Below are 17,599 nucleotides of genomic sequence, written 5' to 3'. Positions count from 1 at the left end.
GGAACAACATCCTATGGACAGATGAGACCAAGATCAACTTGTACCAGAGTGATGGGAAGAGAAGAGTATGGAGAAGGAAAGGAACTGCTCATGATCCTAAGCATACCACCTAATCAGTGAAGCATAGTGGTGGTAGTGTCATGGCGTGGGCATGTATGGCTGCCAATGGAACTGTTTCTCTTGTATTTATTGATGATGTGACTGCTGAAAAAAGCAGCAGGGTGAATTCTGAAGTGTTTCGGGCAATATTATCTGGTCATATTCAGCCAAATGCTTCAGAACTCATTGGACGCCGCTTCACAGTGCAGATGAACAATGACCCAAAGCATACTGCAAAAGCAACCAAAGCGTTTTTTAAGGGAAAGAAGTGGAATGTTCTGCAATGGCCAAGTCAATCACCTGACCGGAATCCGATTGAGCATGCATATCACTTGCTGAAGACAAAACTGAAGGGAAAATGCCCCAAGAACAAGCAGGAGCTGAAAACAGTTGCAGTAGAGGCCTGGCAAAGCATCACCAGGGATGAAACCCAGCGTCTGGTGATGTCTATGCGTTCCAGACTTCAGGCTGTGATTGACTGCAAAGGATTTGCAACCAAGTATTAAAAAGTGAAAGTTTGATTTATGATTATTATTCTGTCCCATTACTTTTGGTCCCTTAACAAGTGGGAGGCACATATGGTAATTCCTACACCATTCACCTGATTTGGATGTAAATACCCTCAAAATAAAGCTGACAGTCTGCAGTTAAAGCACATCTTGTTCGTTTCATTTCAAATCCATTGTGGTGGTGTATAGAGCCAAAAATGTGTCGATGTCCCAATATTTATGGACCTGACTCTAATCCCTAAACCAGATCTCCTGCCTGGAGAATGCAACCTCAGCATCACAATGTATTTTAGATAAGTAGCAGTGTAGGCCACATTAGTTAGCATTGACTATTTGTATCACATAAGAGAATGTCCATAGCAAAACACTTAAAACAGTGCAGATGCTTTTAAATGCTTGAAACTATGACTTATAACAACAAAGAGCAGGAAAGAAATGAAAATATACGGGTTAATACAGAGAGAATATCCAGCTCACCTCCTCAACCATCAAAGTATCATGGAAAAAACAAATGATGCAGAGTAGTTTAGACTTACTACGGCTGATCTTCCTGGGTGTGCCAGAGTTCCTACACTTGATTAGGTCTGTCTAGAGTGTTATGGAGATGCACTGTAAGGATCTGTCAGTTCGACATCCTAAATTCTGGCATATAGTGCCAACTCTATTTGGGTGGTAGGGTGGGTCCTGTTTCTTCTAGTTTATGGCCACTGAACAGCGTGCCCCTGTTAGGATGTGGCGTGCTAATTTTTTAACTGACTTGGAATAAAGCGTTCTCCACAGAGTGCGAAAAAACGTCATTGTGTGGAGAAGGCTGGAGCATTCAATGGCCATGTTCACATTCCACAAGAGGTTGTCGGGGTGCACAGGCACCAACCAAAGCTTCTCCATATCTAGCTATCATTTGTAAGCAAAGTTGACCAAGAGGCATTGGCTTGAAGATGGGTGTCATGGTAATGGTAACAGATTAGGTAACTCCAGGCCACCATCATTCGTAGAGGCAAAGAGGACAGAATTCTGTTTTGTGTCTCATTTGTTCCCAAATAAAATGTAAAATTTCTTTAGGTGTGTAATGGGGACTTGAACTGGCAACTTCGTAAAAAGATAAAGGAGCTTGGGGAGATTATCCATTTTTATGACTATTGCTAAGGCAACCTAAAAAGGAGATCTGATGGTGTTGCGTTAGTCATCTGTATGGAATGAAAAGGGTTAAAAATTTTCCCTATAAAGAGCCTCATATGAAGGGGTGAATTTCACTCCCAAATATTTAATGAGATGGATCACCAGGCATATGGGAAGTTAGTGGTGAGGTATTGAATCTCCATAGAGGATTGGTTCAAAGGGAGGGCTTCAGATTTGTTGGTGTAAGTCTTATAACTGGATAAATATTCCATAAATATTTTTTTTTTGCTGATTTCATTTATTAAGAGAAAAAAGCTGTTCAAACCTGTCTGGCCCTACATGAAAAAGTACCCCCCCCCCCCTTCTTGTTAAATCATGAATAAACTGTGTTTAACCACTTTTTTGGAAAGCTGAGTTAAATTTCACTTGCCACACCCAGGCCTGATTACTGCCAGACCTGATGAATCAAGAAATGGCTTCATTTGAACTGGTTTGGCAAAGTGACCTAAAGCACAAGTATGCAGCAGGTCAGTGATCTGAAACACACCAGCAAGTCCACCTCTGAATGACAAAAAAAAAGTTTTGGAGAGGCCTAGTCAAATTCTGGACTTAAATCCAATTGAGATGCTGTGGCATGACTTTAAACAGGCCATTCATGCTCAAAAACCCTCAAATGTCACTGAACTTAAACAATTCTGCCAAGAATGGGCCAAAATTCCTTCACAGCGATGTGAAAGACTCATTGCCAGTTATCGCAAACACTTGATTGCAGTTGTTGCCGTGAAGGGTTACACAACCAGTTATTGCTCTTTTTGCAGCTTTTTTTCTCTAAATAAACGAAATCCTCATTTAAAAGCTGCATTTTGTATTTACTTGGGTTATCTTTGTGTACTATTAAAATTTATTTTGATATTCTGAATTAAGTGTGACAAACATTTAAAAAAAAAAAAAAATGTATTGCGAAGGGCAAATACTTTTTCACTGTATGCCAAGAGCTTTGTGGCGGTTTGAAAGTATCACTTGATGTTGGGTCGGTGTAAGAAGGATTTCTTACGCAGTCGGTGAAATTTGAAATTCTTTTCCCTGCATCAATATACCATGAATGTTAGAATCTTGCCGTATAGGAGCCTTGTCCCATTGTTAATGGAGAATGGGGAGGAGGTGTAGAAGAGGGAGTTTTAACCTGAGCCCACGGGGTCGGGTAAAGATGACGAATCTCTCTAAGAAATAGTACCTTAACCAGTTGCCGCCCGGCCCATAGCCAGACTTTCAGGCATGCGCAGTGCGTCTGCCCGCTGGGCCGCTCTGCGGTGCGATCTGTCACCGGCTGTGTACCTTGGACACGGCCAATGACAGATCTGTGTACCGGCCCCGTTTCCAGTACCATGTGACCTGCTGTGACCAATCACAGCAGGTCACATGACAGTTGTATACAATGGATGGCTTCCTTTCATGCCATCCATTGTATACAAGTGTGGCTAGCTGTGAATGGTCACAGTGATCACATGCACAAGCTGGGCCAATCACAGCCGAGCTGTGTCATGTGATAAGCCATGGCCAAATCCCAGCTAAACACAAAAAAAAAAACCCTGAATGAATCGATGTTATTCAGGTAAATGTTTGCTTATAGCAAAGTAATTCTTTGCTATAAGAAATTCTTTGCTATAAGAAATACAGTTCAGGCTCCTGCTTGGAGCTATCATTCCCACAGAGAAAGCACTTTGCCACCCTGAGAGGAGGTTTTTTTCATGAAGCACCTGGCTGACCTTAAGGGGACCCCTGGACCTGACTAAAGAGTCTGTGATGACCCACCGTGAGATGCCTGGCTGCCTAACCTCTGATGTATCCATTGCCTGTGATGCATGATCACACATGCACATAACCCATGCGTTTCCGGTGAGTGCGCATTTCTGTTATTTTGACAGAGTGGAGGCCGTGGGAATTCGTATTTCTACAGTGAATCATTGTGGATACTTGATTATTATCTTATTGACTCTTCACCTTACTAAGCGCTGCACTCTGTTGTTTTAAGATTATATTGTTAATGTTTGAGGCATTATGGTTGCCTAAAGTGTTCTAGCTGCTGATATTTATGAGAGCGCTCACTATCTTTTATATTAATTTTTTTTTTCGTATGGTCACCAGTCAGTGTCCCTGATCACCACCATGCCAGTTATATGATGACGCTGTACTGCACTGGTGGCAGTATGTAAAAAAAAAAAAAAAAAAAATAGTGACAATAATTTTTTTAATTTTTAATTTTGCGAAAAATTATAACAAAAAAATTACAACTTCAACAAAATTACCATGCCTCTTATGAAATACGGCGGACTATCTACTTTGCAAAAAGTGGTCATTTGGGGTATATCTGTACTGTTCTGACATTCTTGTACTTCAAGAAATTAGATTGGCCGTCAGTACTTCAGGATTGATCAATTTTCAGATATATCCCATAGTTTGTGAACTCTATTACTTTCCTACAAACTAAATAATACATCCTAATTTGGCTTATTTTCACCAAAGACATGTAGCCGAATACATCTTGGCCTAAATTTATGAAGAGCAATTATTTATTTGCAAACTTTTATAATAAAGAAAAAACTTTTTTTTTTTTTCAAAATGTTTTGTCTTATTTTGTTAATTTTAGCAAAAAATAAAAACGCCAGTGGTGATTACATACCACCAAAAGAAAGCTCTAGTAGTGTGAAGACAATTATCAATTTTTAGTGTGGGTACAGTGTTGTATGATCACGCAATTGTCATTCAAAGTGTGAGAGCGCTGAAACCTGAAAAATGGCCTGGGCAGGAAGGGGGTAAAAGTGCCCTATATGGAAGTGGTTAAAGCCCATATACTCAAGATTGGGAAACCGGAATGGCCAACTGAACCTATCAAAGGCTTTTGCAGCATCCAAGCTCAGCAACACAGCTTGGAGTTTTTCTCTGTTGGCAACATCAATCAAATCTATAGATCTTCTAGTATTGTCCCTTACTTGGCAGAATGTCATGGAGCCTATCTGATATTTATGGATCAGGGATGGAAGAACTTCGTTCAACCGATGCAAAAGTAGTTTGGTAAAAATCTTTTAATCTGAATTTAATAAGGTTACATAGGATCATTGCATGTCTAGCAGTACAGTAGGTTTGAGAAAACTATTGAATAGTGAGGTTGTGTATGGGAAAAGAATTGGGATTTATACTATTCATAAGGAAGCCCACCCAGGTCCGGAGCTTTATGATTTGCAAGCATTTTGATTGTTTGCATGATTTCCTATCCTGTAAAAGGAGCATTCAGGGAGAGAAGGGATGACGCTGATAGTTTAGGGATGCCATTACTTACTAGATATTGTTGTATTAATTCCTGAAGGTCTCCGGAAGGTGTGGTATGCTAGGATCATTATATAAAGTGGTTTAATATTCCCTAAATATTTAAAATATATGTGGGGGGTGTGCCTACAAATTCCTGAAGGTATCTTTGATAGCTTGAGGGACTAATGTTCGTGTTTATCTTTAAAGTGGTATTAAACTTAATATATGCAAAATCCACTGACAGGCAGGGCTTTTGTATAACAGAAGAGATCCCAGAGGTTTCGTCTGTCATAAACCTCACCCCTGGCTGTCAGCGTTTAATGTGATCTGAGCCGCACATATGTAGCTCAGACCACATTTATGGCATGCTGTGGTGCCCAGTCATTCAAGCAGCGAAAATTCCAAACCTGAAAGGAAGACCAGGTGAAGATGGAAACACTGGGGAGCTGTGACAGTGTAACGTTGGAGGGCTCCGTTTGTGGGTAAATCTGTTATGATGTACTAGTATGCAGTGCATACTGGTATATTATAACATAATCCTACACAGGGAAACCTTGTTTTAGTTTACTATCACTTAAACCTTTTAAGCTAACAACGTATGTGCCTTATTTTCCTGATCATAATACAGTTGATGGAGACGAGTGAGGGTTTTTTTCTACCCTGCCCAATGATAGCTCTTTAAGGGTAGCCCTTAACCACTTGCCTACTGGGCACTTTTACCCTCTTCCTGCCCAGGCCAGTTTTCTGGGGTGTTATTTTTTGCTAAACAAACTAAAAAAAGACTGAATTTGAAGGAAAAAAAAAAGTTCTCTTTAGTTTGTTTTAAAATTTTTAAATAAGTAATTTGTTTCCTTCTCTGGTGTGTGCTAATTAGGCATCATTAATGGGCACTGATAGGTGACACTTTTGGGCATTGACAGGCATTACTTTTGGGCATTGACTGGCATGACTTGTAGGCATTGACAGGCATCACTGATGGGCACTCATACATGGCACTGATAGGTGGCACTGATGGGCACAGATAGGTGGCATTGACTGGCACGAATTGGAACTGTTAGGCGGCACTGATGGGAACTGGTAAGCACTGATATGTGGCACTGATGTGGTCTGATGGGCACTGGTATGTTGCATTGATGGGCACTGATCTGGCTACACTGATCATCAGGGTACTGATGATCAGTGTCGATGTCCCCTCTGAGGAATGCCAATTACCGGCTCTCCTCTCGAGCTGTGAGCTGGAGGAGAGGTCTGCCAATAACTGGCATTTCCTTGTTTACATATGATCAGCTGTGATTGGACAAAGCTGATCACATGACAGAGCTGACGTCAGCTCTTTACAGTGATCGGTAATCCGCTGTGTCCCAGAGAAACAGCGCATCACCGATTGCGGCGCATGCACAGTTAGAGTGGGAGGACGTCATATGACGTCTTCCCAGAACGAGAGAACTGCCGCCCGCCTGTCATTACCTTATATGGTGGGTGGGAGGCGATTACATTAACTTTTTCTCGCAACCACAATCAAGAGTGAGGAATGTAGCTTGTGTTTTGAGAGATCGGAGTTCATGTTCTGCTTACTGCGTAGCCGCCACAGCATTTTTCTTTAAGGCCGTAGATAAGTAAATACATTGGGCTCTCACTACCATTTTATTTGGCTCCCAGAGAGTTTATCAGAAATTTCAGGCCGGACGGGAGCACTGCCAATACGGGAGTACATTTCTAAACGTCCCCCACATCCATTTCCTGTGCACGCTCACCGGGAGAGCGCAGCATCGTGAACCGCCAGACACAGTGGAACACAGATCGCTGTACGGGACCTCTGTGTGAGGTCCCGATTCATGTGATCACTGATTGGCCAATCAGTGATCACATGAACAGTAGTAAACAAGATGTCACTTCCTTACATCATTGTTTACTACTTGTGAAATCTGTGAATGATCTCAGAGGTCACATGGTACAAGACTATTCACAGCAGCCTTGTATCATGTGACAAGGTGTGACCAATCACAGCTCTCATAATATTTCTCTATGGCTGCAGGAATGCAGCCAGAGAGAAATAGAAATGATTGCTTTTACAGCCTTTATAGGTGTAAAAGCAATTAGTGTAAAAAAAAAAAATGCATCACCCCCACAAGTAGTACACTGTCACTATGGTGACACTGTACTGCTAGGGTGACAGTATATAAAAAAAAATTAAAAAAAACCCATAATATAAAAATGTAAAACAATTAAAAACATTTTTATAAACTAATTTGGGTTATTTATTTTTATTATTTTTTACCAGAATGATAGCTGAATACATGTTGGCCAAGATTTGTGAAGAAAGATTAGTTATTTGCAAAACACTTTTTTTTTTTTTTTTCCTTCAAACTTTTTGGTCTTTTTTATTTAGCAAAAAAAAATAAAAATCCCAGTGGTGAATAAATACCACCAAAATAAAGTTTGCTGCATGACCGCGCAGTTGTCTTTCAAATTGTGATAGCGCTGAAAGCTGAAAATTGGCCTGGAATTGAAGGGGGTGAAAGTGTCCGGACTTGAAGTGGTTAAGTAAGAAATCGTTAAGTTGCCACTGACAGGCTTTCACTGACAACAAACAGGTTAGTAGAATAGAAGTGTGATCCGACTACTAAATAGTTAGAGAAGACTTGCAGCGTCCACAAGGTTGAATTATTGACGAAAAATAATTTCATACTGGAGTGAGTTAAATGGGGTTGAGCATAATGCATTTATTGCCAAACGACTTGGTGGGAGACCTGTTAAGCGTTGAATAACTCATGTTTCCTAGTAAGTTGCCTAAACATCTAGGACTATTTCGATATCTGGGACCAGAGAGCTCAGGTATTCAGGAAGTGCTGTCCTCATTGAAAACTAAAGTTTCCCCTATCACTAAATATTTATTTTCAGATTATAAACTTGAGACAAGAAGTGCATTTGACTAACAGGAGAATATACGTTACAAAAGGAGATGTCCACAGCTTGTCATTTGCCTCTAAGGATAATTCACCAATCCTGAGGGTCTGAGGAGGAGTCAAGATAAACCGTGATCCCATTTTAACCAATATAGCAAGCTCTGCTTTTTTTCCAGAGGTTATAAGCTAGATAAGCATGAGCATCATATCTTTACATGAACACAAATGTGTCCCTCTTATCAAAATGTGTCTCTTGGACAAAAATTATATTTGCGCTAGTCTAATTTCCCTCAACGCCATGTACCGCTTGCAATTAGAATTCAGGCAGTTAACATTTTGGGATAGGATCTTAACTATAATGTAGTGGGGAGGTTAAGAGGGATAATATTTATCTGGTATATCCCGTACGCAAAGCTGCCCATTGGTAGTTCTGAAGCCCTTCTAGCATCATTTGCCCATTATGTCAAGTGCAATGTAGGGTTGGCAAACCGGTGAGGTATAGTCAAGCAAGAAAAACAAGCAAACATAGAAAGTAGCATTAACCACATTATAACCTGAGAACAGACACAAGGTTTCCAGTAGCCATTAAGTAACACTAATAATGCCTTACATAGGGAAAAGGCTAGAGAAAAGGGGGCATAAGGTGAAAGTACACAGCTTGAGGGCCGGTGGTGGAAGGCAACATGTTTTTAATTTTAGACATTTATAGATTCTTACTGCCTGGTTGTCAAAGAACTATTTGGCCTATTGAATGTTATCTTGGAGTGTCAAGAAAAGCAAGTATTTACAACAGGATGTGTGTAACAAAACGCTGCATACCAAACTCCTTGTCCTCGGAGTTCACACATACCCCCTAGTGGTGGCGCATGGAGATGAGGGCCTCAGCCCAGACTCCTTGATGACACGAATAATAAAAGGACAAATTACATGGCTTCTAACCAGAAGGAAGAAGCCAGATGTGATTGACCTGGGTCCAAGCATTGTTGGCAATATAGCAGTACCCCCTGGTGGAGATGGCATACTTCTGGGAGGATGGCTGGGGTAATTCTACACTTCCTAATGAATAGGGAGGACAGACCCTTATGAGTTATGGACGTTTGCTCATTGGATGAAGGACTACACCAGGCAGGTCAAGGGTGTGTGTAGTGCTTGAGAGTGCTTTTAAACACAGTTTTGGTCATGCTTCTGCCTCTTTGACCATTTTTCCTACCTGGGATCCAGCTAAAAGATTCTCCGCTTTGAGGATGAACCTGCGTAATGGATCATCTTTACTATTATTCCCATATACTCTGTAATATTGGTTAGATTTCTCTGTTAGTGTTTTACTTCCTTTGTAAATAAATAAGACCTTGCTTCTTTGAGCATTGTGTTTGTTATTATAGCTAATATTGCAGTATATTACGTCCTTAAATATTGTCAAAGCTTATATATTTACTAATTATTTATAGGAACCGACATATAGTAAATAATTGTATAATAAATTGGGGGATTCCAGAAAACCACCCCCTTATTATTTATTTCAGGTGGGTAAAGGGAAGGAGAGAGTGGGGAGGATAGGATCGGGGAGCAGTAGGTAAAGACAGAATGGGTTCCGGTAGAGGAAAGGGAGTAGGAGTCTTGCATGACAATCACTGAAAGCCATTATCCAAGAATGCTGAAAACCATTTGAAATAAAGCAATGCAACAACTTAAGACCATTATACTAGATGTGAAGTCCTCATGCAGGTTTCATCTTGGGGTTCTTGTGTGAGGAGAATGTTGGTGGATGTTTGCCAAGGAAAATCTTCCGCCGCTGAATCGGGGGGGGGGGGGGAGCAGGGCAGGGGGGAGGGATAAGGTTACCAATCTGGTAACATTGGAGTCTTAATGTCCAATATATTCACAGAAAGCTTAAAAATACTCAAACTTTCAGAACCGCTGTTTTGCCATTATGTTTTGCGGAGAGATTAAATGTGAAACCCCAGCGATATGGAATATTAGCGTTAAACAAGGTGGCATGCTGAAAGTCCATCTAAAGAGCCTTAATTTTGATTCCACAAGTTTCCTTAACATCTTGAATTAGTTGATGGAAATCCTATTTAGTGGGTATATAGTGCCTTGAAAAAGTCTGCGGGATCCTGACCCTCTTCTGGTTGAAGAGGAGAGGAAGGAGTAATAGAGAGGCTTTGCAGTTCCTATATTTCTGTGTTAGCACCTAGCTTAAGCAGGGGGGCGGGATCTTGGTACAGTAGGTTGATCTGATGGAGACTGCCCACCCAGACCCAGATTTGAAAACCCCATCCCCCCAGGCGATCTCTCATAGCCTACTGCTGTGTGATGAGTCTTCTCCCTAGACCAATCTCCCTCCTCTGCAGAATAGAGCGGAGCACGGCCTAAGGGAGAGGAGAGAGAGGGTTGTGGGGAACAAGCTGAACAACCAGGGCTTCAAAGAAAGTCTTGATTTTCTGAGTGGGTGTTGTTGGTGGGTGAGCGGTCCCCCAGCTTCAGAGAGACAGTGCTTCTAGGTTTGCCCATGAAGCTGAAGATAGGTGCTCTCCACATAGCTGCGTGTGGGTCTCAGAGGAGCGGAAGGCTCAAGCGTCCATGTTGCTTGCCGTCTCAGATCACATTTTATGACAAATGTGGGTTCACATACTTTTTCTTTCCAATATAATTGTACCTCCTGTATCTGGCATGCCATTTAACATGCATCAGAATTTTTAAAACTGTTTTGGGCCTACAAGATCATTTATTTCAGCTCAGACATAAACCTCTAATCTTCTGTGAGAACATTGCTTTGGTTATGAAGCAGAACCATTCTACTAATGGCATAGGTATGGTATTGGTTGAACACTTTAGACAACATAAAATGGAGATCACAGAATGTGAACATTGTCAGTTTTATGCACAGTATGTTGACTTCTATTTTTCCCCCCCCAGCAAACTTCACTACAGACCATGTGAATGATACCGCAAAGGAGACTTGTTTGAACTGGTTTTTCAAGATTGCTTCTATACGGGAGCTTGTACCTAGATTGTATCCTTTTACAGGAATGGTATACTATGATTCTGTTACAATGTGATGTGTTTGCCTGTTAAGCTGGCCATAGGTGAATCGAATCGCGGCTGGTTCATCTGGGACCAGCCAAAATTCGATCCATCTGTGTGCAGCCTGGTTATACTGAAGTTGATCCATGGATTTACTTCAATACAACTTGTCAGATTTTTTCCAAGGCAATTGGTCAACTATAACCGCTAGCAGTGATCACTGTGTTTTCCTGGCAGGGAAGGCTCCCCACCAGCAAGACGCCATGGTTGCAGGAAAGACAATTGCATTATATATGGCTTGCATAAAGGAGAAGTAAAGCCAAAGCTCTTTTGGCTGTACTTCTCTGGATCAGAGGAATGCAGTTTGCTCTGCACTCCTGTGACAAGTTTTCATCTGACAGCGGGCTAAAGCTTGCTGTCGGCTGACTTCACTCAGCCAGTTCAGGGTCTGGAGCAGCACATGCCTCAGCCTGTCAGCAATCTGCTGAGATCCTGAGCCACCCACTCCCGCCCCCTCTACAGCCCAACGCTCCAGTGAGCATGAGGGGGGCAGAGCAGATACCGGTGACTGACAATCACTGTTCTCTGCTCAGAGTGGCTGTCAGAGTTCGGCGATCCGTGGTCATGTGAACACTGACTTCTCACACAGAGGACAGATGCAGCACCTAGGTAAGTATGATTTAAAAAAAGAAAAACGAAATCCCATACTTTTCGATGAATGTCATTATTAATTTATATTATTTTTATTAGGTTTATTTTTTTTTTTATTGCTTTCTGTTCTCTCACTAGGGAAATTCACCCTCAGTGTTTGTTGTTTAACAATATAACTGAGAGTGAAAGAAAATTGTGTTATCACCAGCACAGAAATAGAGGAAATCTTCAAATAGGAACACTAGTTCTGGTGACAACCAGACATTTCCTTCACTGCCTGTTTTGGCTATAGGACAGGAAGTGAAGAGAAATTTTCCCAATGGGACACAGATGGCAAAAAACCTTTTCTTATTCTAGTTTTTTCTGATCACAAGTCACAAACTATATAGGCTATTTTGTAGCTAGCACCAATAAAGTCCAACTGTACCTTCCTATATGTGGATCTATCACATGGTATATTACCATTGCTTCAGAAGATAGCGGTACTGTATTTATTACTGTCAATGTAGCCTGACTGCATTACAGTATTATAGGAATGTTCATTTAGACTTTTTAAAATTGGATTATAATGTAACCCAATTACAATAACAATTGGAAAAAATATATATAGTTATGTCTTCCTGGTTGTGACTGCAATTTACATGCAGGGATTTTTTTTTTTAAAATCTAATCATTTGGAGAATACATAGTTTATTTGATATAAGTCAGCGTGCTTGTAAACCCTTATCCCATTATTCCTCCACTTTTTCTCATATTTCTTTTGTTAATCTATTCTTCTAATTGCAAGCTATCCTGGAAGCCTGGGGGGTAATGCTGGTCATACACTGATTAAAATTTTGATTAATGTGTGGCAGTCGCCACTTTTTTTATTATATCTTTTTTTGAGGTTTTTCTTTTTTTTTTATACAAATTTCAATTTAAATCAACAGCATACAATATAAAAATCCATATTTAATTAAAATCCCTCTGTCTCACTGTTTCCCCTCCTTTTCTTTTCCTCTATCTTTCCTTTCTTTTCCTGGTTGTTTATTTTCTTATTTCCCTTATCTTCCAATTGCTTCTAGAAATCTTTTGGATTTTTGAATTTGTACCATCCCTCCCAGATCTTCTTACATTTTTCCATGTTGTCCTCATATGATACAATTCTTTCATTCTATATATATATATATATATATATATATATATATATATATATATATATATATATTTAGGTATAAGGCTTTTGGCTGCATTTAAAAGGTGGAACTAGATTGTATTTTTATATTGCTTCACCTAGAGCTCTGATTTATAACACAAACAATTTCATGGGTCTATTGGTATACTAATCTTCTGGATCTCTTGTGTATATATTGTGTGATCTCCCTCCAAAAATCCTGTATTATTGGACAATCCCACCAGATATGTACCATCGTACCCTTGCTCCCACAACTCGTCCAACATATGGGTGAGACGTCTGGTCTCAATTTATGCATCACCATCTTACTAGGCACTTATAATTAATTTCAACTATATTCATATTTGCTGCCCCGTGTGTTAAACTAAACCACTTTTTTTTTTTTATGTTGCTCATTCAATTTTGTTCCAAGCTCCATTTCCCAGTTCTCCAAAACTTTTTGGAATGCTGGTCTATTTCAGTAAGTATTCTAGAAGTCCTTGAGGTAATACAGTATGTTTCTGTATTCTTTTTGTACTCAACAATTGCTTTAAAGGATATATTTCATTCTCATTCCTTAGTGGTTGTGGGAGCTTTGCAACAAAGTGTCGTAATTGGCAATACCGCCAATCATCCAGTGCAGAAAATATTTCCTTTAACTCGTGAAAAGAACATAAAACTCTATCCCCAATATTCTTCAAACAAGCATTTTTATCCGTAATTCATTTCCCTGAAATATTTTCATTCCCGGGCGAGAAAAACCTAGTTCCCACCAACAGAATTGATAGTGCGTTAAATTTCCAACCCTTCTGCTTATGTATTCCATCCCAAATCCTAAATACAGTCTGTGTCAAAGTGCTTGTGCCCTCATCCCATGTACAAAATTCCTGTGAAATTCAAATAAACTTTTCTAATGGTGCCTTACTAAGTGCACTTTCTAATTGTACCCAACTTCTCCCCTGTATATTGTGTGTCCAATCTGCAATTCTTTATAATAACACAGAATTATAGTATCTCCTAAAGTCTGGAATATTTAATCCCCCTTTTTTTTTTTTTTTTTTTTTTTAATTGCTGCACAGCACTTCATACTTGACTCTTGTTTTTTTGTTAATCCACACAGATCTAAGTGTAATTTTGAGAACCCTGAAGAAAGATCCCGGGAGATGTATTGGAAGCATATTAAATTTATATAACACTTTTGGTACTATAATCATCTTAATTATATTTATCCGCGGCCTTCCTCAGTTCATCTTTTATCTAATTTATTAATGGGATATGGTTTGCCTGATAACAGATTTTTTATGGGCGATGTTGGTTTTATTCCCAATTATTTTAGTTCTTTCTGTCTCCATTTAAAGGGGAACTCTTTTTGTAAAATTTCTTTCTCAGCCTTTGAAAATTTATATTTAATATCTCACTTTTTGAGGTGTTAATTTTTAGATTAGATAGTTCTCCATTGTCTTTAAATTTTCTCAATAAGTTTAAATTAAGTTAAAATAAAATGTTAGTCTAAGGTTTTTAATATAAGACAGCATATCATCTGCACATGCTGCCACTTTCTGTTCAATGTTCCCCGTCCACATTCCCCTGATATCTGTTCTATTTCTGAGAGTAATGAACCGTTTACCTTCACTGCAGCTGAAGGTCTCCTTTATAACTCTTTAATCCACCTTATCGTTCTAGGTCCTATTCCTAACATTCTCAACGTATCGAACATAAATCCCCAATCTACTCTGTCAAGCGCTTTTTTCAGCGTTAACAAAACCATTCCCGGATCTTCTCTTTCATTCTTATTCAGGATAAGCAATGTTATTAGACTGTTGTCCTTTCCCTCTCTACCCGGAATAAAACCCACTTGGTCTAATTGTGTCCAATCGGTCATTAACTCATTCATCCTGGTAGCTAACACCTTTGCGTACAATTTTGTATCAGTATTCAACAAAGATATGGATCTATAGCTGGAGCACTGAGACCAATCCTTCCCCTCCTTGGGCGTTATTGTGATATATGCCTGTAAATGATTCCTCCCTCATTTTTGTCTCTTCTCCTAGTGCATTCATATATGAGCACACTTTAGGGACTAGATTTTCTTTGAACTAATATCCTATGGTAAACCTATCAGGTTCGGGACCACTGTACTTTTTAATGTGAAGTTGACTTCTATTGATATTGAGCTATCTAAAGCGGCTAATCTAATTTTATCCACTCTAGGTAGACTGGCCTCTCTCAGGTAAATTTGCCTCTTCTTCCTCCTCTCCTCCTCTGATTCCTTCTGGTTCTTTCCTTCTATTTCATATAAACCGCTATAGTACCTCTGGAATGTGTGTTGAATAAACCATTTTCCCTTTTTTAATTTTTTGTTTTATCTATAAAATTCCTTGATTTCTTTTCCCTCAATTTCTTTATCAAATAATTCCCTGGTTTGTTCCCCCAGCGATAGCTTTCCTTTGAAACCCCGCTAAAAACCTTCCTTGTTTCTTTCGTAAGTTGCTTTAACTCCTCTTTTTAATATTGTCTCTTGTTGTAATTCTGTGGTTATTTTCTTTTTATGTAATTGTTCCAGCTGATATAGTTCTTCCATAAATATCCTAATTCTTTTTTCCCGTTCTTTCTTTATCTCTGCCCCTATTGCAATCAATATGCCCCTAATGTGCTTTATGTGCTCCCATATCATGACGATAGAGACCTAGTCGAACTCATTTAACTTAAAGTACTGATCTATTTCGTGCTTTACTCTTGCTTCTACTTCCGGATTTTGTAATATAGACTCAATTAATCACCACATATTTATTTTATTCTGTTCCTTTTCAAACTGTAGTGTCATTGTGACAGGGGCATGGTCCGATATAGATATTACTTCTAGCTTCGTTTTCATCAAGGACTCCAAGAGTGTTCAATCCAAATGTAATCCAATCTTGAATACATCCTATGTGCCGCAGAAAAGAAGGTATAGTCTCTTTCCTATTGGGTGTTTCCCAGAAGATTATGGGGAGGGAGGAGGAAGGACAAACCCGTGGAAGTGGGAGCAGGTACCTGTCAAATTCGGGTACCTGCTCCCTCCGCCCCCCCCCCCCCCCACTCCCCAAAGGTTTGCAGTCTCTGGTCTTCTGTACTGTGTCCGCAGTCTCTGGTCATCCCCTGTACCGTGTCCGCAGTCTCTGGTCATCCCCTGTACCGTGTCCGCAGTCTCTGGTCATCCCCTGTACCGTGTCCGCAGTCTCTGGTCATCCCCTGTACCGTGTCCGCAGTCTCTGGTCATCCCCTGTACCGTGTCCGCAGTCTCTGGTCATCCCCTGTACCGTGTCCGCAGTCTCTGGTCATCCCCTGTACCGTGTCCGCAGTCTCTGGTCATCCCCTGTACCGTGTCCGCAGTCTCTGGTCATCCCCTGTACCGTGTCTGCAGTCTCTGGTCATCCCCTGTATCTTTGCCCATCTAATTGGAGTATCAGCATAATACCAGGTTGGGAAGTATCTAGAATATAGCTTAATATTTGAGTCCTGGGATATATGTGTCTCTGGAAGAAACACTACTTCCATAGACAGTTGATGTATTTCCCCTAACACCTTATGTCTTTTTTGTTGGAGTATTTAATCCTTTTACATTATGTCATAAAGTTAACCATATTTCTTCATTCTGTTTAACTGCTTTCCTCTATATATCCTTTGTAGGGGTAAAAGTATACTGATTTTCAGAACAAGATGATACACCCTTTTTCCCCTCCTTCTCGCCCCCTTCCCCTCTCCTTCTCGCCCCCTTCCCCTCTCCTCAGCCTCTCCCCACAGACCTTTTTTTGGTCCTTGAATCAACTGTGACCTACAATCCCAGTTAATTCCTTCCTCTGGGTAAGACTCCAAGCATGCACACCCCATCAGACCCCGATCTCTCATATGTGGTCTGATGTTGGCAGCATGTCTGGCTTCCCTACTACCCACCGTAATGCTCCATCTTTTACCTCCACCTACCCAATCTTCTTTGTTATGGTTCTTAACCCTATCTAAAGCACATATACCTTAGCCCAAAGGCCCTCTCTAGCCCCTCTTTGAGGGACGGAACGGTGGGGGGATGGGAGAGATCAGAAAAAGGAAAGAAAAAAAAATATAGTATAGATAAATTTTTCTTCTCTCAACCTCCCCCCCCCCCCCCCAGTACCGTCGATGCCCCTCCCCCCACTAACTACTTTCTTTCTAGAGACCCTTTGCCAGTTCTCTACATCTGATCCATTTTTCTTTTTCCTTCATACAGACCACCCCTCAATATCTAACATCTGTAAATCTAATTTTTCACAAAAGACTTTTAGGTCTTCTGGGAATCTCAGCTTCGCTGATTTCCTATCCTTCCACCTGATCAGGCATGCTGGGAAACCCCAGTTGTAACAGATATTTTTGTGCTTCATCTGATCTAACAATGGTTTCAAAGATCTTCTTGTAAGTGTCTCCTGTGCTATATCTGAAAAAATTTGCACTTTCGTCTCTCCTTACTTTATATCTGGCATCCCACATAGCTTTTTCCAAATTATTTATCTATCTTCATAGACCTTACTATCACGTCCCTGTGAATATCTAATGCATTTTTTTGGGGTCTCATGTGCACTTTTTATTTTCAGATGTTCTGTCTCCTTCCCATTATTGGGTTAAACAATCTTCTCATGGTGTCCCTTAGATCTTCTCCTTAACCCCTTGACGCCGACGTAACACAAATATGCGGCCTCACGGACCTGGGCTTTTTTCCGTGGGGCCGCATATTTGCGTACCTGTCTTTGTGCTGGGAGCGCGCCGCTCGGCGCGCTCCCAGCACCCAGACCGCGGTGTCACTGAGAGCCCCGATTCCG

General features: G+C 40.5%; 1 protein-coding gene across 1 annotated transcript in view; it reads left to right on the top strand.

The window, feature by feature from the left end:
* LOC149444940 (VPS35 endosomal protein-sorting factor-like) overlaps window positions 1–17,599 on the top strand; it is a gene marked incomplete at its 5' end in the record, with an annotated part of 803,117 nt that overhangs the window by 12,155 nt on the left and 773,363 nt on the right. The window contains one exon of the mRNA XM_089654375.1: window positions 10,859–10,955. Coding sequence (XP_089510501.1) covers window positions 10,859–10,955 — 97 coding nt within the window. The remainder of the gene's footprint in view (window positions 1–10,858; window positions 10,956–17,599) is intronic.

Source organism: Staurois parvus, unplaced genomic scaffold (genome assembly GCF_062004578.1).
Source record: "Staurois parvus isolate SC_StPar_1 unplaced genomic scaffold, SC_StPar_1.0 ptg000760l, whole genome shotgun sequence".
Classification (NCBI taxonomy): Eukaryota; Metazoa; Chordata; class Amphibia; order Anura; family Ranidae; genus Staurois; species Staurois parvus.
This window is presented reverse-complemented; position numbering and strand designations above follow the sequence as displayed.